The following is a 22,434-nucleotide window of genomic DNA, read 5'->3' on the forward strand; positions in this document are numbered from 1 at the left end:
ACCACTTTAAACCGTCATGGTTTCCCTCAAAGACTTCAGGAAACTGAAGAGTTGTTTGCTCATATTCCCCTCACAGAGCTACAATTACCAGAGTGGTTTAACAATCAATCCCTCTTTAGAGGGAAGTCTAGGAATTGTAGCTTTGTGAGAGGAAGGAGCCAGATGTACCTCCTTTGGGAAGGAGCTCTAGAGATATGGGGCCACCACTGAAAAGACCTTGATGGTGGGCCTGCAGACAAGGCCCCCCTGACTGACCTTTCTACTGGATAATTAATTGTGTGTTTAGGTGGTGGTTGTGTTTTTTAAAAATGCTTTACCTCAACCATCCAATACAAAAGCCACAGCTGCCACCACGATACATTGTATCTCCTACTTCAAATTAAATTTGTTTTTCATTTGACACACAAAGGAATAATATAAAGATGGTCTTCAAGTAGGCCTCCTTGGAGACTGAAACTTAGTGCTGCAATTGAGGATATCTTAGCACAGGTCCCAGCTAGCCTAACCTGTCAGACAGACAGACACTGGAACAAGGCTCCATTCCCTAAGTTCTCAGTGAATGGTGGGTCTCAAAGTGATCTGGCTGAAGTCAACAGAAGTGTTGACATGCTTCAGAATCAGTGTGTGGCTCCTGAAGAGTCACAGCTCCTTAAATGGTTTGCTCTGCCACACCCTATGCTTGAAGTAGAAGCCAGCTTACTTGGAATCAGTGGTTTGGATCCAGACTAAGTTAGCTGCACTTCGTTCCCACTGAAAGCTAGTTTGGATCCAACCCAATGGAACTAACTTCCAAATTAGGGAACATAGCTTGCATCCTGTGTCCCACACACTGATAAAGAATGAAAGGTGTGTGGAGAAAGATCAGGATCCCTGCAGATGTGACTATAGAGGCAGTAAAGTAAAAGGGATCTGGTGAAACCAAGATAGATCTTTCTGGAGATGAGCTGTACACCTGCCTTGCCAATCACCTGCTTAATTATTATCTAATTAGTGAGAGAGCCAGCTAAAGCTGATTCACCAAGCGTCACTTTTGACAGCTCATCTCAGTCCAGTCGGGGGAAAGCCAACTCCCTAATTTCGACAGTGAAATAAATTTGCAGCATCGCTGCTTAAAATATGATCTTGATGGACATGATGAGAAAGGCCCAAGATTAAAATGTAACGACCCACTGTACGGAACAGTAAATAGCGTGAAACTTTGTAAAAACTCTATGCTAGAGTTATGACTGTTAACAAAATGGATGCTGTTGTGGTTCTGTTAAAGGGAATATTTGCCAATTTGCTGGCTGATCCAAGGTCGGTTACTATTCCCAAAGCCCATTGTCACACTTTTAACTAGAGAATGTGAATGCCATTTATTTATTTATTTATTTTAAGAAGTCTGCGGCCTTGAGGTCCTATGTAAATTCCACAATCTGGGGACCACCACAAAAAAGACCCTATCTCTTGTGCTCACCAACAAAATCAATCCTCCAGGTGGGCTCATGGGCAGGGATTCCTCCCCCTGCAAAGGGCGTGCAATGGATTCAAACTTTGAGGCTTTATAAAGATCCTTGGTGTATAGCCTGCTCTTATATTCTGTCATTATTTAGATTGCCTGCTATGCAAATAAAGCAACACTGAACAGAATTACACTTGAAATGTGTAGAAGGAATAACCTCTACATCACTCTTCAGCGTTCTCAAAATATTGGCTACTTAGATCTTTACAAGTTGCTTATTGAATTAAAGCAACAGGGTGTGTTTTTTTAATGCTCCGGAAAAAACAACAACACATATTAGTCTGATTGCCTTGGCTTGATTCAGATGTAGGCCAGCATTTACCCACCAAACAGGTATTTGTTTGAGTTGTCTTTTTTTGCTTGATACTTTTCAGATGTGTCTTTTAAAATATAAATCTTTGTTGCCACCTAGTGGACAAAACCAGCTACGCTGAATCCAGTGACATTCACAAAAATGTAAACCCCATTTAACACAGTGGGACTTGCTTCTAAGACTACACAAGCCCATTTCATCAGAGGAACGAAGACTTCTTATGCATGTCTCCTCAGAAATGTGCCCCACTACCTTAAACAATGATTAATCCCAGATAAGTGCATTGCAGCCTTAATCCTTGGTAGCTCTTTGAGGTGGAAACAATATTATGTGATCTGCAACAAGCTTAAGTTTATAACATTTTATCAGCCCAGCTATGAGCGACAACATTTATTTATTTAAAATGTTTTGTGCTACCTTTGATCAAGAAGTAAATCAGGGTGGAGTACAACATATGTAAGAACAGGACAATACACGAAATATCATACAACAATGAATAAAAATGACCAACACTGTGCATAATACATTTTAAAATGCCATAAATGTCTTCCAGTGGCATATACAGAAAACCTTCAACTAAAAGCCAGGGAAAACAGGACTTTTAAAAACTTCCCCAAAAACCTGAAAATGAAGGAGGCAGCCATATTTATTGGAAGGAAATTCCATAAAGTGGGCACCTGTCATGGAATTCTACTCAATATTGATCCACAGTAGAACTCTGATGTATAGTTAGCAGAGTAAAAACTTAAACATGTTGCAGGATTCCAAAAAATAGACCAGAGGCAATTGTACAGTACTTCATCCAGCAGAGCTGTACTGCTACTGAAGGCAAGTGAGCATAATGGTCACAAATCCAATACGTTCAGGATTGGCACTGTCCATAAGAAGTCCAGTTGCAGCAGACTTAACTGAAACTTACAATAACTTATAATAAGTCTAAACCTTAACACTAAGCATACTATGTACAGAACACCACACCAGAAGGAAAAAGCTAGAAAGAGAATGTGAAACCCAGCCTCCTTCTGGCCTTACTTTTATGGTCAACGTGACTGAAAAGAAGGCAGAACCAATCAGCTGCACTCAGCTTCTCTGAAGGAATAACCCAAACATCATGAACCTTCTACTTGTTTCTTTCACACAGAGAAGCTTCCAGAACCCTCTTGAATTAATTAGAAGAGGAAAGATCTCTACACATCAGATCAAGACTTTCTCACTAAGAAATACAAACTGACAGCACCACCACTGAGAAGACCCTACCTCTAGTAGCCACAGGTCTAAATTGATCTTAAAGGTTGACACACAAGTTAGGCTTCCAAAGTCCATTTTAATAATCTGGACTCAAACTATTTATGGACTTAAATGTCAGAACCAGCACTTTGAATTGGCCCTGGAAACACACTGGCAACTAGTGCAACTGATATAGGAGCTGTGTGGTGTGGTTGAACCGTCTCGCCCCAAGAAGGGCTCAAGCAGCCCTATTTTGTATGAGCTGATGTTGCTGAGTAGTCTTCAAAGTCCGCCCCACTAAGAGTGCATTACAGTAGGCCAGCATGGATGCAGCTACCACATCCATGACTGAGGCTAGGTCTGTTTTCCCAAGATAGGATTGTAGCTGTCACGCTAACTGAAGTTGGGGGGAAAGCACTCTTATCTGCCCCCATGTGGGCTTCCAGGCAGCTCCAATTCCAGAAGGATCCCCAGCCAACAATTTGGTGCTTTGGATGGGTGTGTGGGTCCAACACCAGATCACTCCATCCAGATCAGTTGATTTCCTCACCCACAGCACCTCCCTTTGAAGCACTGGCTGACAGTGAGGCAACTGATTTTGGAGCAGCAAATTGTTAGCATTTCCCCCCCTACTGCCAGGGAAGGGGAAGCCACACTTGTGGGATATCAGGAGTCAAAACTGGAGGGGTGGGGCAGCTGCTGCACTGTCTCAGGCAGCAAAATGTCTTCGTCCAGCTCAGAGTGATGCTGAACATATTATTCATCTACAGATGTGCCACAGACAAAGCTGTTCATACGCTGTGCTCTGTGAGTATGAAAGAAGATACAGTAAAGCATTTTAATCACCCTGTGGAAAGAGCTGCTTCTTTCTCCCCTCAGGCGCTTAGTACCAGCTTACTTGTCTTGTTCTCAAGCCCCTCTTGGGAGCACTGGAGCCAGCTGGGCTTTCAAGTACCGACTTTCCCCAGCGGCTAATTTCAGTCCATGGGAAAAAAATAATGTTACAAATAGGCTTTTAAAAGGAGTTTAGTACTGGGCCTTCTTATTTGATAAAAAGTTTTAAAAAGAAACCAGAAGGATGTTCCCTAGCTCCTTCTACCAATGTAAACAACATAATCCTACATATGTATCCAGAAATTCAATGAATTCATTTCAATGAATTGATTTAACTAAAGTTTAGTCCCAGGTAAGTGGATATAGGATTGAAACAAGTTCAGCTGAGCTCAGCAGGGCTTGTCTCTGAGTAGACATTTATGGTGGACTGGATGAGCGCCAATACCCTAGAAAGATGGAAGCACTGTAGGTTGGTAGTTCCTATGTCTGGGAAATTGGCTAGCTCCCTGTTCTGGGTGGGGTGCACTCCCTCAAGTACAGGCTTGGAGTCTGAGGGTGCTCCTGGATCCATCTTTGTCCCTTGAAACTCAGGTGGCCTCGGGGGTTAGGAGTGCCTATTACAGTACCAGCAACATCTGGTACATCAACAATAGCTATTCTTTGAGAGGGGTGGTCATGCATTGGTAACCTCAAGATTCAATTACGGCAATGTGCTCTATGTGGGGCTACACTTGGGCCTGATCCAGAGTCTCCAGATGATGGAAAACACTGCAGACAAACACCAGCACATTACTCCAGAGCTCAGGGGTCTGCACTGACTGCCCACACACTACCAGTTCAAGGTTCTTGTATGCATTTACAAGGCGCTTAACAATTTGGCTCCAGCATACTTCAAGGACGTCCACTCCCTTGTATTCATGCCTGATCACTGAAGTCTTCAGGGAGCCACTGTTAGCAGTCCCTGTGGCTTTGATGCACAGCTTGCATCAACCAAGTGCTGTGTTCAGTATTGCAGAACTTTTCAAATTCGATTGCACAGTTTAACTGATTTTTATTTTTTGTACTGCATCTTTGTAAACCACACAAGAGACTATTGTAGTTAAGTGATTGATATATATATATATATATATATATATTTGTGTGTGTGTTTAAATAAATACATTTTAAAAATCCACCGAACGATTGCCAAAAGGTCCAAGTTTGTGCGCCTAGAAACACATTACCGCGATTTAATAACCTCCTGCCAGCCCTTGTTATGTTTTTTATATTGCAAAACTACCCTGTGATGAAGGGTAGTACAGAAATTTAATTGATAATAATAATAATAGTAGTAAAGCTAAACGTTCACTCCGCGTCTAACTCAGGCCCTCATGCATAGGGAGAACATTTCATATTTTTCTGAATTTATTACTCTTTCAAAAAACACCCAACTGTCCTAAGCCCTCCCCTCCTGTGCCTAGAGAGTCGGGCGACGCAAGAGAAGCTGCCCACTGAACTCTCTTGCCTGCGCTCCCTTCTCTATGGTCGGGATTTCGACCCGGAAACAGGAAGCGCAGCCTGCGCTCGTGGGTCTCGTCAGCTGATCGGAGCAGGAGGAGGCGGTGGTGGGAGAGAGAGGGAGGGAGAGGGCCGAGCCGAGCCTCTTGGCGATCTCTGGGGGCCGGAGCCAAGGAGGTGCTGCGCGGCGGCGGCGGCGGCGGCTTGGAAGAGCTCTCCGGGCAGGCTGGGCCGGAGCAGCCATGGCTTCCATTCTGGACCAGTACGTGGACTCGCTTTCGCACTCGGCTTCCTCGCAGCAGAACCGCGCCAGCCTGGGCATCCCGCACACGGGTAGGAGGACGGGAAGCAGAATCCATTCATTAGTGCACTTGAGTCTCTTCTTTCAAGCAGCGTGTATTTCGGCTCTTTCTGCCTCCTCCTCTCTGCTAGGAGTTGAATGCACATTTTCCCCATGCCCCCTTCCATGGGCGTAGCCAAGGGAGGGGCAGCTGCCTTCTCCTCAAAAATAAATAAAAATGCATAGCAAACTGTGGTTCTGCCTCCCCCCTCCCCAACAAAAGGCCTGCAAAAAAACAACAACAACCAACAAAAATACTGGATCCACCCATGCGCCCTTCGCTTTTAAGGCCGCTCTTTCCCGAGTAAGCAGCCATAGGCTCTGTTGAGCGATCAGAATTCTAATTCTTCTGGATCCCTCGCCGGTGTGGCAAAACGTTTTGTTGTCTTCCCTCCTGTTTGTTACTCTCAGATCAAAACCCCACTGCTTCTGCTTCTTTCTCAGTTCACAACGGAGGCGATTTATCTCTTCAAAATGTTTAGATCCCACTCTCCTACCTGAGGAGGGGTGTCAGAGAGGTTTAGGGCAAATCTAAAACATGATTAGAACTTTGAAATAACCATGTTTGTGTGCCACCACACAAAAATGAAGCAGCAGAAGTAATCACTAAGCAGTACCATGAACGGCCTACTCTTGCTGTCAGAAGGCATTTGAAGTTGTTTATATCTGGAATTTCATAGTCTAGAAGATGCTACTGGAGTAGAAATTCAGTCCTGTGTCACTGTGTGCTAGGATGTACAACAGTCTTCTGTGCTGGTTGCAACCCACAGGTAGATCTGTGGGGGAAGAGATGGTCCTTCAGATGCTACAGATAGTCTCAACAGAACAGAAATGATAGTTGAAAAAAGGAGCCCACAGCTGACCTCTTGTTATACTCTGTCATACACTTTATTTTTCGTGTCACTCCCATTTGAATGAAAAGCAAACAGAATCTGCGGTTATCTAGATGCCGTCCTATTTTAACACAGGTTGTGATTTGAGGGTAACCTTAAAGCAGGGTCAAAATATGGAAGACAGCTGCCATAGTGCCTTTCTGTGTTTCAGTTCAGTGCTAATGGAACTTTCCCATTCCAGAATATAGTAAGGAACTCCTTGGGAAGAACTGAGGCAAGTGGAACAGCATAGGTCAATGTTGCAAAGAATGAAGCCGGATGATCTGGAACATTTGCTTTAGTCCATGTCAGTTCTTCCAAGTACATGTTACTTGTGAACATTTTCCCAGGCTTGTATTGCCGCTTATATAAATTCCTTTGGCATCAGGGTTCTCCACCCCTACATTTGCTTCCAGTGAATCTGATATTAATTAACTTGGGAAGGGACCCACAACTGCTCATCCCATTTTTGTCATCCACCCTGAGGTGATATGGGCAGATCTTGTTAGCAGATCTTGTTTAAAGGGGTTTCTACTGTTCTGCAGACTTGCAATGAATGTGAGCCTAGGAAAAATGGGTGTCTTTGAAGGACAGATGTGGTCCAAAAGCTCTGATACTATCTGTTTGTGGATGATAAAAAATGGCTCCATTTATGTGTTGTTCTATGAGGATGTCACACTATTTTCCAGTTCAGTGGAAAACTATGCTTTTCTCCTTGATCTTGAAAAGAGACATATTTATCTTGGGAAGGTTTCAAAAGTTCTTGAAACTACACATTTTTAAGTTTCCCAAACAGAAGGCTGTGTATCTGTGTAGTAAAATAACATCCTTGAATATTTGTATGAATGAAGATTCTGCATCTTTCTGTACTGGCCAGTGCGATTTACTGTCAACTAACGTTTGCGGTCACTAGTGAGATGAAAGCCCTAACAAATGTGGTTAAGTGTGTTCAGTGAAATTGTTTGCAGCTGTCATTAGCGTGTGTGTTGTAACTTCCTGCATTTAACGGAATACTTTTAAAATGGAAAGTGAACCAAAAGGAAAGGGATATATATTTTGGAAAGCACATTAGATTCCTTTCCACTTTGAGTCATCATCTTTTATGTATGGTAGCTGTAGATTGAATGAGAGATTATAATGTTACAGCACAATGCTGTGCATGTCTGCTTGGAAACAAGTTGTATCTTTATTCTCAATATTTCCAGATTAATATCTTTTAACACTGAGATTCTTATAATAGTCTTTGTTTAACCTACTCCACAGTCTGCTTTTGCATGCATTTTTTTATTCACTCATTCATTTTACTTGTATGCCACTTTGCCAAAAAAACCCCAACCATGCTCAAAGTGGCTTACAACAAATAAATGGATGCATTTCAAACACACACTACAAAAACAATTTCATATTAACAAAGCAACCATTTCATAACATAGCAAAAAAAGCAATTAAAATAACATATCAAACAACCACATTCCAATACAATAAATATATCAAGATTACTTAAATAACATGCAGCACCCAGCTGTAAAAATATCAAGGGAGCTTCACAGTTTCACCATAGTCCTAGAAGCACCCCTCGCATGATGTTGAATTTTATTTGCAGTGCATACATTTTGCAAACTTGCTTGCATTATTACTTGTGTGCTGGTCATTCTTTTCTGGTTTATTCATGGCTTATATAAAGCAACCGACTCTTCCTAGAGCTCTTTGGTGTTTTTCTGTTCTTTTGGCACACTCTGTTGGCATGAGGGTGGGCACTCTGCCCATGCCTCAACAGGAATAAATTAATGTTTCTTTTTATTTTATTTGGCACAAAGGACAGTTAACTGTTTTCAATAAATGCAGTGTATGTAATTGGATCACTTTTCCATGTCTAGTAAGTGCATGGCAGTTGAGGGTTTATACACAAGATTGTGCTGCAGTTTGATTTCAATTTTTTAAAACCTAACTGTTTCCTTCTTTTTTAAGGGTATGTGAATGCTCGCCTAGAAAAAGAGACCCCAATTTTTAACAAACAGCGGATTGATTTCAACCCCCCTGAAAAGATTAATAGCCTGGTTGTCTCTTCAAACCAGCTGTGTATGAGTCTTGGGAAAGACATCATTTTTAGGTATGTAAAGTCTTTTGTTATCCTGTTTGAAATTTCATAGGGTGTGGGAAGGATGAAAGAAGAACATGATGCTGAATTCCTCCCTCCTATTATTAATCAATTTATTAGACGCTTTCTACTAAAAAAATAATCCCAACATAAAATTACAAACTATAAAAATGTACATGAATTGAGAGCAGAGATAAAGTCAACCCACAACTGTGTCAGTACAATTCTAAAAGCGACCCACACATCCCCAAGGAAAATACATGTATCATAATCGGCACAAAGTAAATCCCTTAAATGTCCAGCAAAACCTAAGGATGTTAACAGTCAGATGTCTGGTTGAAGAGGAGAGTCTTTATCTAGTGCCAAAATGATGTGAATGTCTGTATTTGGTGGACTTTCCACATTCCACAAAATAGGGTCCATAACTGTGAAGGTCCTTTTTCTTGTCACCATGGAGGCACATGGCAAAGGTCCTCATATGACAACCTCAGGGTCTGGACCCACTACTTTACACAATCTGTGACTTACTGGGATTCAGTTTTATTTAACTGGCCCTCATTGAGCCCATTATGTTGACCAGACAGTGGCCCAGCCCCTTCACCTGACTCAAGTGACTTGGAGAAAAAGATCTGAGTGTTGTCAGCATACCAATGACGCCTAACTCCCAAATATTTGCTGACCTTTCCCAGCAACTTTATATAGATGTTAGACAGCATGAAGGACAGCACAGAACCCTGCAGTACCTCACAGAGTAATGGCAACAGGACAGAGCAGAAGTTACCCATCTGGAACTAATGCTGTAGGTAGGAAGAGAACCACAATAGCGCAATGCTCCCATCTCACAGAGGCAGTCTCATAATATACCATGGTTGTTGATATTAAAAGCTGTTGAGAGTTCCAGCATAATTAACATCTAGATGAGGACATCAGGAACAGAACATCAGTCATGGCAACTGAGGCTGTTCCAGTCCCAAATCCCAGCCTGAATGATAATTCTGCCAAGCAGCAAAGTTTCTGCTAGTCCCACCCAATCCCGCCCCCTAATTTTCAACCATTTGCTTTCTTTCCCCTTTTATGTAGGCTTGACCTGGCCAAGGCAGATGAGCCTAACCAGGTAGAGCTGGGACGAAAGGATGAAGCCAGAGTTCACAAGCTCTTTTTGGACCACACAGGTGAGGCAAGAAGAGGAGCTGCAAAGTGCTCTGGCATCTTCAGTAAATGCCACAAACATTATGTTACGGAGTTCGTTTGTTTTTTGCATGCAATATGAATGTTTCTGTCTAGAAAAGCCATCCCTAGTTCACTCCATATACAGTATTAACAAAATATATTTTTCTCCCTTAAGGAATTTTTTGTAAAGTGCACATTCATGTGAAAACACACATTTGCAGTAGCCTCTGTTATTCTTTCTTCTTTTACCTATAGTTTTGGTCAGACCATCCTGTAAGGGTATTCCTTCAGTACATTTTTTGCCAATTAAATGTGGTCATAGCACAGTGATGATATTCAGACTTGGATGTCCAAAAGTCGTTATCTTAAGATTTATCACAGGAGCACTGCAGCTTGTATGCTTTCTGTCTTCTCAAGATAAACTGATCTTTGAGTGAAGCTTGGAATGTTTCTGTTAACTGAAATAAGGTAATGTGTTAGCTGATATCTTAATAAGGGTTTTAAAAAATATTCAAATTTGTAGCAAATTTGACATCTACTGACACCAAAAGAAGCCAAATTCTAAGTCACATTTATGCATAATTATGAGTGTTCTCATTTGGATAGAAACAATGAAGGCAAGTAGGAGATTCCTGAAGAATAATCAGGATTTTTAATGGCCTTCCTGTCTAAATGTGTATGAAGTGATATGTTATACTGTTATGCTAGGTATTTAATGATATGACAAATATGATGTGGAGGAGGGGAGATGAATATTTTGTGCTTGTCAAATTTATTTCTAGAACCTTCTGAAAACTTTAGGCATCAGAAGATGTGTCTAAGGAGAGGAATTTTGCTATGATCCTCTGTTTTCATCTTTGTTGCTGTGCCCCTTTTTTACTACAGGTTCTCACCTTATCATTGCCCTGAACACCAGTGAGTGTCTCTATTTGAACCGAAGTGCTCAGAAGGTGCGGATCCTGTCACGCTGGAAAGGTCATTTGATTGAAAGTGTGGGCTGGAACAAGTTCCTTGGCTCGGAGATGAACACGGGCCCCATTTTGGTGGGAACATCCCAAGGCCAGATATACGAGGCTGAGGTCTCGGTCAGTGAAGGCAGTCTCTTCGGCACTAACCCTGACCAGTATTTCCGCCAGATCTATAACCTAGAAGAGGAGGCAGGACCTGCCCCAGTCTGCTGCCTCGAGATAGAACGAGGAATTGATGGGAAGTGCTTTATCATTGCTACTACTCGCAAGAGGCTTTTCCAGTTTGTGGGCAAGATTCCAGAGGGATCTGAACAGCAAGCCTTTGGAGCAATATTTAGCATGCCCGCAGATCACCTGCCCGGCTTCCGCGAGTTTCCAGCTAGCCTTGGCTACAGCGAAATTGCATTTTATACTCCAAAGCTTCGCTCCACCCCCAGTGCTTTTGCTTGGATGATGGGCAACGGTGTCCTGTACGGATCGCTGGACTACGGACGTCCCGACTCTATTCTTAGCGATGAGCAGGTCTGGGAATATCCATCTGATATAGATGCGGTAGCCAACAAGCCCATGAATATAGTGCTCACGCAGTTTCATTTTCTGCTGCTGTTTCCCGACAGAGTGAAGGCTGTGTGTACCCTGAATGGGCAAGTTGTCTTCCAGGATGTGTTCTTGGAAAAGTTTGGCTCGCTGAAGCGTATGATCAAAGACCCCGCGTTTGGGCAAATCTGGATCCACACAGAAAAGGCCGTGTTTCGATACAATGTGCAGCGAGAGTCCCGTGACGTGTGGAAGATGTATACGAACATCAACAAGTTTGATCTGGCTAAAGAGTACTGCAAGGACCGCCCCGAGTGCTTGGATATCGTGCTGGCCAAGGAGGCGGAATATTGCTTCCAGAACAAGAGATACCTGGATAGTGCAAAGTGTTACGCATTGACTCAAAATTACTTTGAGGAGATTGCGCTTAAATTTATCGAAGCCAAGCAGGAAGAGGCGCTGATGGAGTTTCTGATTAAGAAACTGGCTAGCTTGAAGCCTTCGGAAAAGACTCAGACAACCCTGCTGACCACGTGGCTGACGGAGCTGTACTTAAACCGCCTAGGAGTCCTGGAAGCAGACGCATCCAAACGGGACCTCTACGAGAAGACCCGGGACAAGTTCCGCAGCTTCTTGGGCAGCCCCAAAAACAAAGACTGCCTGTTCAACAACCGAGCAACCATTCATGAGCTGCTGGCGAGCCACGGCGACACGGAACACATGGTGTACTTTGCCGTCATAATGCACGACTACGAACGGGTGATAGCCCATTACTGCCAACATGAGAATTACAACGAAGCTCTGGAAGTCCTGTCCAAAATCAGGGACGACGTGCTCTTCTACAAGTTTTCTCCAGTCTTGATCCAGCACATCCCCAGGAAGCTGGTGGATGCTTGGATCGAAATGGGAAAGAAGCTGGATGCCAAGAACCTCATCCCCGCCCTTGTCAACTACAGCCAGAGTGGGAGCACCGAACAGATCAATGAAGCCATTCGATACATGGAGTTCTGTGTGAGTGAACTGAAGGAAACTCAGCAGGCCATTCACAATTACCTCTTGTCGCTCTATGCTCTGTGTCGCCCTGACTCGCTGTTGTCGTATCTGGAACGCGCTGGAACCTACGCCGACAACATCCACTATGACCTGAAGTACGCACTTCGGCTCTGTGCAGAACACGGCCACCACCGGGCTTGTGTCCATGTGTACAAAGTTATGGAGATGTACGAGGAAGCTGTGGATCTCGCTTTGCAGGTAGGGGAACAATGACCCTGTTTGTTTATGCACTTGAAAATGCATTAGATTTATTTCAAGGCTTGAAAGGATTGTGGAAGTTTTGGTGTAGACAGAAGACCTGGGAAACACTGTTGTCATATTCGTTGTCTGGAAAGCAAGAGTCTGTTAGTACAGCGTTGTCTAAGGGAATAATTGCATTGCTGGCTTGGTTGGGTGTTCTTTTCAGCAGCAGCTAGCAGTTGTTTGGGGGGAAACTCACAAGAAGCGTATGGTTATCTGTCCCAACACCTGGCATTTTGAGAGATTCTGTTTCTAGACAACAAGGTTTCATTTAGCTCTTCTATGTCACCTTCACGTAATTGCTGCTGGGCTGTGTACACTTGGCGTCCATCTACTGTTGGAAGGCTCTTAGATCCCAGCAGAGACTTCTGTCAGTGGAACAGGGAGTGAAGCTATCTTTGGAAATTTCCCCTCCGCCCTTCATCACTTCCAATCTGCTCCAGAGGGTTGGGAGACCCTTTGGAATAGCACAGGAAGTAATGTAACGGGGAGGGCAAAATCGCCAAAGATCACCTTGATCTGTGTTCCACTGGTGGAAGACTCCAAGCCTTTCATCTGTGGAGAGACGTGAGTTTGATATAACCCACTGTCTGTACTTCTTCCATTTTATTTCCCTCTGACTTCACTGCTTAGAATTCCCTCTCCTGGCCATGTGTATATGGGGCACTTCTTGTGGTTCCCCATGTCCCTAAGGTTCAGTCAGCCTTTATTAGGGACTGAGCCCTTAGCATGGCAGGTCCTGTCCTGTGAAACTCCCTGCCAGTAGAGGCTCAGCAGGAACCAACCCTGTCTTCACTGTCTTTCAGACAAGCATTTGAAATGTGAATTCTTCAACATGTTCCTCTTTAAGGTGCCATATGACTATTGTTCTCGTGGGCAATTAATGAAAGCATCCAGTAACCTCCGTTTTGTAAGGAGAGCATCCAAATGGTCTTCTACATTATTAATTCTCTCTATGTTAATAATAATAATAATGATAATGATAATGATAATAGTAATAATAATAATATTATTCATACCCTGCCCATCTGGTTTGGTTTCCCCAGCCATGTTGGTTAAGAGCAAAAAGTGTGTCCCATGGGGAAATGCAACTCCTTTTGAATTTTTCTGTCTTGTTTCATCTATGGATAGAGGAGTTTTCAAAATGATCCCTGACCACTGAAAGCAGCAGCCAAAAACAACATCAAGATTTCATTGGGGGAGATAAGACACATCATCTTCCTCTTGTTACCTTTATTTTTATGTAACTATGTCTGGTTCCTCTTACCAGTGTCTTTCCTTTACCAACCGTGTATTTAGTGACAGGAGCGAGGGGTATAAATGGTGACTAGTTCCTTATCTTTCTTTCCTTCCTTTTTGCTTTGTTCTTCCCAGGTGGATGTAGATATGGCAAAGTCCTGTGCAGACCTCCCTGAAGACGATGAGGAGCTGAGGAAGAAGCTTTGGCTGAAGATTGCGCGACATGTCGTCCAGGAGGAGAAGGATGTCAAGAAGGCCATGGCCTGCCTTTCCAGCTGCAACCTGCTGAAGATTGAAGATGTCCTGCCATTCTTTCCAGACTTTGTCACCATCGATCACTTCAAGGAAGCCATCTGCAACTCTCTAGAGGCCTACAACAAGCACATAGAGGAGTTGAAGACGGAGATGGAGGAAGCCACACAGAGTGCCAAAAGGATCCGGGAAGACATTCAGGAAATGAGGAACAAATATGGCTCTGTGGAACCCCAGGAGAAATGTGCGGCATGTGACTTCCCGCTCCTGAACCGCCCCTTCTACCTCTTCCTCTGTGGGCACATGTTCCACTACGATTGCCTTCTGCAGGCAGTTTATCCAAACTTGCCTGCCTACAAGCAGGCTAAACTGGAAGACCTTCAAAAGAAGCTCTCGGCCACAAGCCAGCCCTCCAAATCCCACCACCGGCCTAAGGACACCGATACTTCTAGCCAAGGAAAGGGACAGTTAAGCCGTGAGCAGATGAAAGCTGACATTGATGATATTGTGGCAGCTGAATGTGTGTATTGTGGAGAGCTGATGATCCGGTCCATTGACAAGCCTTTCATTGATCCACAGAGGTATGAAGAGGAGATGCAGAGCTGGCTGTAAGGCCAACATGTTCCTGCCTGCACTGGAGCATGAAACTGCCTGCAGAGAGAGCATGAGGCTTGGCAGTTAACCACCAGGCACCTTAGGCATGTGGGCTCCATGGGGATTTGAAAAAGTATTACGCGAGTCTCACAATCTGTAAGTTAGTGGGGCAAAGTGGGGTGTCAGTAATGGTCATTGCTACTAAGGCAATTATATTGAAGCTCTACAAAGCACTCTTAACGGCTGCCTACACAAGGCTTCTTCAGAGACATCCTTAATATGAATTCTAAATGGATGTTTTTCTTGCTGAGAGGTAACCAAACATTACTGCTTGTGTTACCATATCTGGATTACGCCCATATTTCTATAATGAATTGGGCCGTGGTGGGGATACACTTGTATTGTTTTCAAATGTGGAGCATCTCCTGCTGTTTTTCTTGGTCGTGAGACTGAGATCGCGTTCTGTGTCAGAAATATAAAAGGAGAAAATGTGCATAAAGTTCTGTTACGGACACACGTCCATTGTCTTAATATGGCAGGCATAGGCAAATTCGGCCCTCCAGATGTTTTGGGACTACAACTCCCATCATCCCTAGCTAACAGGACCAGTGGTCAGGGATGATGGGAATTGTAGTCCCAAAACACCTGGAGGGCCAAGTTTGCCTATGCCTGTAATATGGCATAAAAGCTTCACATTTAGGCAAAGCAATCCCATGTAAAATGCTACGTTTTTATTTTTCTCTTTTGAGGTTGTGTTGTTCTTTTTTTCTAGTTTTCTGAAAGCTTATGTCAGGTAGCTGCTTGTTAACATTCTGTAAGATTTCTTCGTTTTGTTCACAGAATGCAGGAAAAAAACTATGGCACTCTGAAATGATAGCATTTGTGCAGATCTAAGATGTTCCATGCTAGTTTTGTTGCCTTTTTATTTTTTACACTATCTCATTTGAATGTTCACACTGCCCCTCATTATAGCAGCACCTAGCCATTCCTGGTCTTAACGGCTGTACACTATTAGCTGCACATTTTTGTGGACTGATATTAAAACATAGAATTGGAAACTCGCATGTCGCCATCAGCAAATCCATCCTGAAGCTGGAGCACGACAATTCAGGATTCACATCCTTAAATGACCATAGAAAAATGGTGTGGTTGGAACAACATTATTACCCTCTTTAAAGGTAATAATGATGTGGAATAGACTTTAGGTCACAAGGAAAGCCAGCTAAGGGACTCAAAGTTTAAATCATGTCAAAGGTACTATGTAACTGGAACTACATTTCCTCTTTGTTCTAGTCTCCCCCCCCTTTTTTTTTACATTCTTTATTATTCTGTAAAATGTGGCAAAATAGAACTACATTTGGGATACAAGGTTTCTAGTTCCTTATGATTTTTCCTGGAAATATCCCAGCTTCTTTATAAAAGCAACCCACAGAACCATCGGAATGTCTGATGCAATTATTTTGTGGCGTTATTATCATAATCATTTTTAGACTGCCCTACTTTAAGAAACCATTCAGCACATACGAAGGGTGGAAATTTGAAGTCTTGTATGACCTACGAAACAAAAGGGATTATATAGTGACAGAAGTCAATAGGAAGCCACCACTCATTCTTTCCAGGTACCATACAAACTGTGACAATCACAAAACAATGATTTTGTTTGTTTTCCCATTGGTTTAAGATACAAGTAATTGAAATCAAGATGTTCCATAATTAAATTCATTCTAAGAAAACCTGCATTTATAAAAGAGTGGAGAAAAACATTCCTCTCTTACCAATACGGTATGGAGGTACGGATACCAAATGATGGAAATGAAGGGGGCTAAATTTGTTACTCAGAACTTGGCTTGTCGTCAGACACTTCAGCATCATTTTCTTGCTTAGATTCATCTTTTTCCTTTGCTCCTTTCTTCCCTTTGGCTACCTTTCAGTCGTCTCTCATCATTTGCTCCTTTTTCCTTTATCAGGTGCTTCTTTTGGGGGCTTTGACTGGTTTAGGTGGGTGGGGGCAGGTTTAGCAGATAATCTAGCTGATTGTCTCAGTGGTGCCTCCATTTCCTCACCTGCAGTTGCCGCCTTTCTTTTGGGCAGAGTTAAACCTTAATAGATGCAACCAAACAGCATGAATGGGGAGCACACGATGGGTCCAGGCTGTGACTGATCCACTCGCTCTTAGTTCTGGTTATGAATTACCTTTAATAATGAGCAAGGTTATGTCTGAACTAGAGGGTTTCTATGGTGAAGCTGCTTCTAAGGATGTGCCTCAGTTGTTATTTTTTAAATGCACATTAAACTTTTCTGAAATGGTCAGCTGGCTTTTGAGGTTTTTGTTGGATGCTTGGAATATGCGTGTGGCTGCCTGCTTCTGGTGTGATGAAGCTGTGGAGCACCTGAGTGTCTCATTAGTTTCAGTTAAAAATATTATTTACTGCATGGGCACTAAAAGTAATATGCGACACAGAAACAGGAATTGTTCATGGGGAAACTCAAACGTTATTACAAACTTTCTAGAATTGTGTACAATGATGCTTAGCGTTTCCTGCTGACCATGCTCATTATCAATATTAAAGATGGATTTCTTCTTGAGGTCAGTGTTAGCCTTCAGCATGCCAGATCCAATTTCTGTTTGAGTCAGACTTGTGCAATTATGTTCAATCCACACTTACATTTTGCCCGACTCTTTACAGACACAGGTCTGTGCCTTAAAGCTGTGTGTCCAAGCACACACACACCCTTTTAAAGCTCTGGAGCTTTCTCTACAAAAACCTGCTCTTTAAAGCTGCATAAACAGTTATTGGGGATGCATTGCTGAGAGCCTAGATGGTCACATGAGATGCTGGGAGTAAACATCCTGGTATGTGGCTTCCCTTGGCCTTTTGTTGTTTTGGTCAGGGCATAAGCTACAAGATTATGTCACTAAAACACACACTAATTTTAGTTGGGCTTTTTGAAATCTAGCTATGATGTTTTTGTTTTGTGTTTTTGTATTTTGATGTTGTGAATCAGTACGTAGAAGCTGCCTTAGCACTGAGTCAGACCATGGGTCCACCCAGATCAGCATTGCCTTCTCTGGCTGGCAGCAGCTCTTCAGGGTTTCAGACAGTCCAAGTCCTACCTGGAGGTGCCATAGATTGAACCTGAAACCTTTCCAGAGATTGAACCTGAAACCTTCGGCATGCAAAGCAGATGCTGTGCCATTAAACCATAACCTGTTTCCACAGCTATAGCCTTTCCTCAAGAACAGCGAAAGAAGAAAATGAAAGATGATAACAGTACAAATGGTACAGGGTCATGGGCTTACAGTAATCATTTCAGCTGACATTATTGTAAGACTGATATATAAACACCCAAAAATATACAGAAGAACCATGCTGGATCAGGCCAAGGGCCCATCAAGTCCAGCACCCACTTCTTAACAGTGGCCAGCCAGATGCCTTTCTCTCTGGATTTATTGCTTCTTGATAGAGTGTTTGGACCACTGACAGGTGCTATCCTTTTCTGTAACATCTGTGTCATTTGGGCGACCAGCAAAGAAACCTCGCTCTCCAAAACAAATTTTGTTACGCAGTTGTTAAAAGTGTGTGTTTTTTAAAGCTGTTAAGCCAGCTAAACAATAACTGGAAATATATGAAATTCTAATTGTATATAATGTAACTGTTGAAACCGTTCTAGTACAAGAATTCACAAATAAAAATATTATAATAATTTATTATTTATACCCCGTCCATCTGGCTGGGTTTCCCCAGCCACTCTGGGCGGCTTCCAACCGAATATTAAAAACAATACAGCATCAAACATTAAAAACTTCCCTAAGCAGGGCTGCCTTCAGTTGTCTTTTAAAAGTAAAATAGTTGCTTATTGCCTTGACATCTGCTGGGAGGGTGTTCCACAGGGCAGGCGCCACTACCGAGAAGGCCCTCTGCCTGGTTCCCTGTAACCTCACTTCTCACAGCGAGGGAACCGCCAGAAGGCCCTTGGCGCTGGACCTCAGTGTCCGGGCAGAACGATGGGGGTAATCTGCCACTCATTTTGCATTTATCCAGAACAACTAGGTTTCTCGACTCCCACCCCCATCTTGTTCTAAAAATGCTAAGCTGAAGTAACAGTAAAAACTCTGGGACCAGCCACTAGATGCCACTGTTTTGTCAAAGACCGAGAGAAGGGTTTACTTAAAAACAAATTGATACTGATCATAAAGCAGAGGTTTCAGTTGTATGCAAACAATTACTTTCGCGTGTAAAGTCCTGTGGATTTGTGGATCAATAATTTATTCCAATAGCAACTGGAAGAACAAAGTCTTTTATGCCCACAAGGGTAGCCTTGGCCAAATTAATTTCTCCACATAGCCTATCTCACAGTTATTACATTAGGTTGGTGTTTTGAGCCTTGGAGAGGATACTGATGCTGTAAACCTGTGCAACACTGTATAGGTGTGCATCCATTTAAGTGCTTCATAGTTGGTTCGAGATCATGATGGGAAGCAAACGGAACCTGTTGGTCCGTTTGTCTTCTGAGTTTTGCAGTAATATTAATTAATATTAATGGTCACCAACATATAGATGAGTACATTTTGAAACGCTTCTCTCGCTTCAGCCCATTGCTGCTTCTGATTTCAGATGCTCACTGGATACTGTTGATACCTGAGCAAAGATGCAGGCGCAGCTTATCGGCTCTTGTAGGGTCTTTGCCCATCTTCAGTTACCTTCTACAGAAGCAGCGAACCAAATCTGGCAGTCTCGGCCTCTGAACCTGACCAAGATGATCTGAAATAGCGTGTGCCTGCTGGATGAGGTTTGCGCCATCTCTGAAAACACCCTTGCTGCTGAATAGGCTGCCGGTGCCTTGCAAAGCTTGCTACCTGGGTAGGCTTTAAGAGAAGTGTGTAATGTTACACCCTCCTCGTTCCACTGTTGAGGCTGAAAGTGCATATACAATGACCTGCCTCAGCACAAGGCCTGTTTCTGACCCCACTCTCAGCCCTGCTTCTGCCTGCCAGATGTTACTCCCCGCTTCCTCTCTGTTGCTTCTCCTCCAAAGCAGGCTCACCGACCGATCACGTCTCCCCCACCCTCAGCATCAACCCTCCTCCGCCCCCCCGGCCCTTCCTCCACTCGCTGCATCGGTAAAGAAATGCCAGCACTATCACGTTCCGCTCCTGCATCAATGTTTAATATGGGAAGAGCAGGTGGGGGAGAGAGTGAAACTCGCCGAAATTGGACTTGGGAAGCAGAGAAGAAAAGAAGGAAATAATTCTGAAAGGGGTGTGACTGAAAGGGGAGGCCTGCTGGTTTCCTTGTTGGGTGTATTGTCTTTCCATAATATAGAGGTGAATCGGGGGCTTTATGCGCTGACGTAATGAGAATTGTGTCTCCCGGCCTGCAGGTGCCCTTTATTGGTACGGATGTAAAGTTGAGCTGGGCAGGAAGACGGCTTTATGCCCTCCCAACTTTGCTGCCAGATAGCCTCCAGGTCTCATCTGGGTGTCTTTTCCAGGTTTCATTGTTGTTTGCTGCCTAGGATCCATTAGAAGTCAGTGGGCAACATCAGCACTGCATCATGGGGCTTGTGCAGTGGGACTTCCCGGGCCCCTCATCTGTTTCAGAGGGTCCCTCAGTCCTCTAGCATTTTGGAGGGCTGTGAAAGGGGGATCTGTTCTGTCAGCGATGTCAATTCTGCTGGCCGACTGTTGGATTTCATGTAGATGGCAGGCACATAAATTTGTGTAGATCAGGCATAGGCAAACTCGGCCCTCCAGATGTTTGGGGACTACAACTCCCATCATCCCTGACCACTGGTCCTGTTAGCTAGGGATGATGGGAGTTATAGTCCCAAAACATGTGGAGGGCCAAGTTTGCTTATGCCTGGTGTAGATGAATGTATCCTACTTCTGTATCTTCCATTGCCAGTGTGGATCCCTTTTCTCTCTTCTGTGGAGCAGAGGTGAATGTCACAGGAAATAACAAATACCTATTACTGTTTGACAAACTTTGCCTTTGGTCATTTGTGGCCCATAACTTGCCTACATATTCACACTTAACATTTTATTGTATGTTCATCACTCACTTTATCCCACGCTGTTACTTTTTCATATATCCTCTTTCAAGCCTTCATAAAGGCTTCATATTGTAGGCCTCATGTAATAGGAAATAACAAATACCTATTACTGTTTGACAAGTATTAGTAATCTTTTTTTGTACATTATCGTAGCAATCCTTACAACAATTTTGTAAGTTAGGTCATTGGTATAATCTCTGTATTGCAGAACAGGGTGTATGTGTGTGTGGGGGGGGTGGAATCTGAATCTGGGAAGGCAAGTGTGCGCATTCGTGGCTAAGTTAGTGGAGCTTTCTGTTTCACAAATCACAGTAGCCTTGTCCTTATGATGGACATGCCTGGAGTGAGGATGTGCATGTGAGGAGTGAGATCACATTAGCAAGCTCTACCCAGATCAGTTTGGCTCCACTGTGTCAGGGGTAGCCAATATGGTGATGTTGCTGAACTCCATCTCCCATCAGTTCCAGTCAACGTAGCCAGTGGCCAGGGATGATGGGAGTTGTAGCCTGTCTCTAAAGAACAACACGATGAATACCGCTGCATTATTGGTTCACTGTAGTTCACTAGGCTGTCCCTATATGCAGACTATGCAGGAACAGGAATATTGTGCACAGGAAATGAATTACTAGAGTTCTGATTGCCCAACAAGAAATCAATCAGGAATCACTGCAGGGAATTACTGCAGTTGAAAGAAACTGATGCAGCTGATCTTGGTCCTAGTCATTTTCAGGAAGAATCCTGGTCAGATATACATTTGGATGCAAGACCTTGACTCTGTAGGGTCCTTCTCTTTTCACACCAGTAGCTTTCCTTGTGCCCACTGGTGGGCCTTCTCCACGAGCTTCTACCCTAATTATCAGAGGAGCCCTAATCAATGGGTAATTTGCCAGATGAAGGTTTGTTACCAACAGATGGCACAAAGCATTTGAGGTAATGAGGGAAAGGATAATGTTGACTGATCTGCATAATAATCAGCTTGCGAACAGGTTTCAAATGGTTTTTACGTTTCTAGGGCTTGCACTGTGAGAAAATCTAACACTTACTTCTCAGGCAAATTTCACCAAAGCAAATATTGCACAAGAGCGAGAAACTTGTGAAAGGAGTTTGGTGGCAAGTGGAAAACTGATGACAACACACTTAATATTTAAGAATGGAGGCCACATACTCCTCTGGGATGTTTTGGGGACATCTACTGTCAGCTTCTGTGCCCTGAACAGACAGTTGTCAGCTGGACCTTGGACCTCTCCCATGTTGGGTCTCTCTGGCTCAGGCCTAAAAGAGGGAGAACTCCACAGTTATCCATCCACTGCTAACCTCTCAACCAGACTACTGAAATGCTATATACATGGGGCTGCCCTTGAAGACTTTCAAACATAGCATAGCACAAAAATACTAGGTTGCTAATTGGAACAGCTATAAGGAAGCAGCTTGTCAGGACTTAAAACAGCAGCACTACCTTGCTGCTTAGTGGGGGCAATTCAAAGCCATTTAGTGGGAGCAATTCATTGTTACCTATAGAGTTTTAAATGACTCTTGGTTACCTGAAGGCGCACCTTATTCAACCCAAAGGCTCCATTATTCACAAAGCTTTCCATGTCCCATCTCCTGTCCCACTATACAAAGGTTAGGTGGATGCCAGGTGATA

General features: G+C 43.4%; 1 protein-coding gene across 1 annotated transcript; it reads left to right on the top strand.

The window, feature by feature from the left end:
* Positions 1 to 5,459: 5,459 nt before the first annotated feature.
* Positions 5,460 to 15,105, top strand: VPS18 (VPS18 core subunit of CORVET and HOPS complexes). Its single transcript, XM_081022717.1, has 5 exons — positions 5,460 to 5,705; positions 8,553 to 8,694; positions 9,763 to 9,854; positions 10,738 to 12,608; positions 14,025 to 15,105. The coding sequence occupies exons 1-5, from the start codon at positions 5,615 to 5,617 to the stop codon at positions 14,751 to 14,753; spliced, it is 2,925 nt and encodes a 974-aa protein (XP_080878843.1). The 5' UTR covers positions 5,460 to 5,614; the 3' UTR covers positions 14,754 to 15,105.
* Positions 15,106 to 22,434: the final 7,329 nt, after the last annotated feature.

The sequence above is a fragment of the Podarcis pityusensis genome (assembly GCF_964106645.2).
Source record: "Podarcis pityusensis genome assembly, chromosome: 1".
Lineage (NCBI taxonomy): Eukaryota > Metazoa > Chordata > Lepidosauria > Squamata > Lacertidae > Podarcis > Podarcis pityusensis.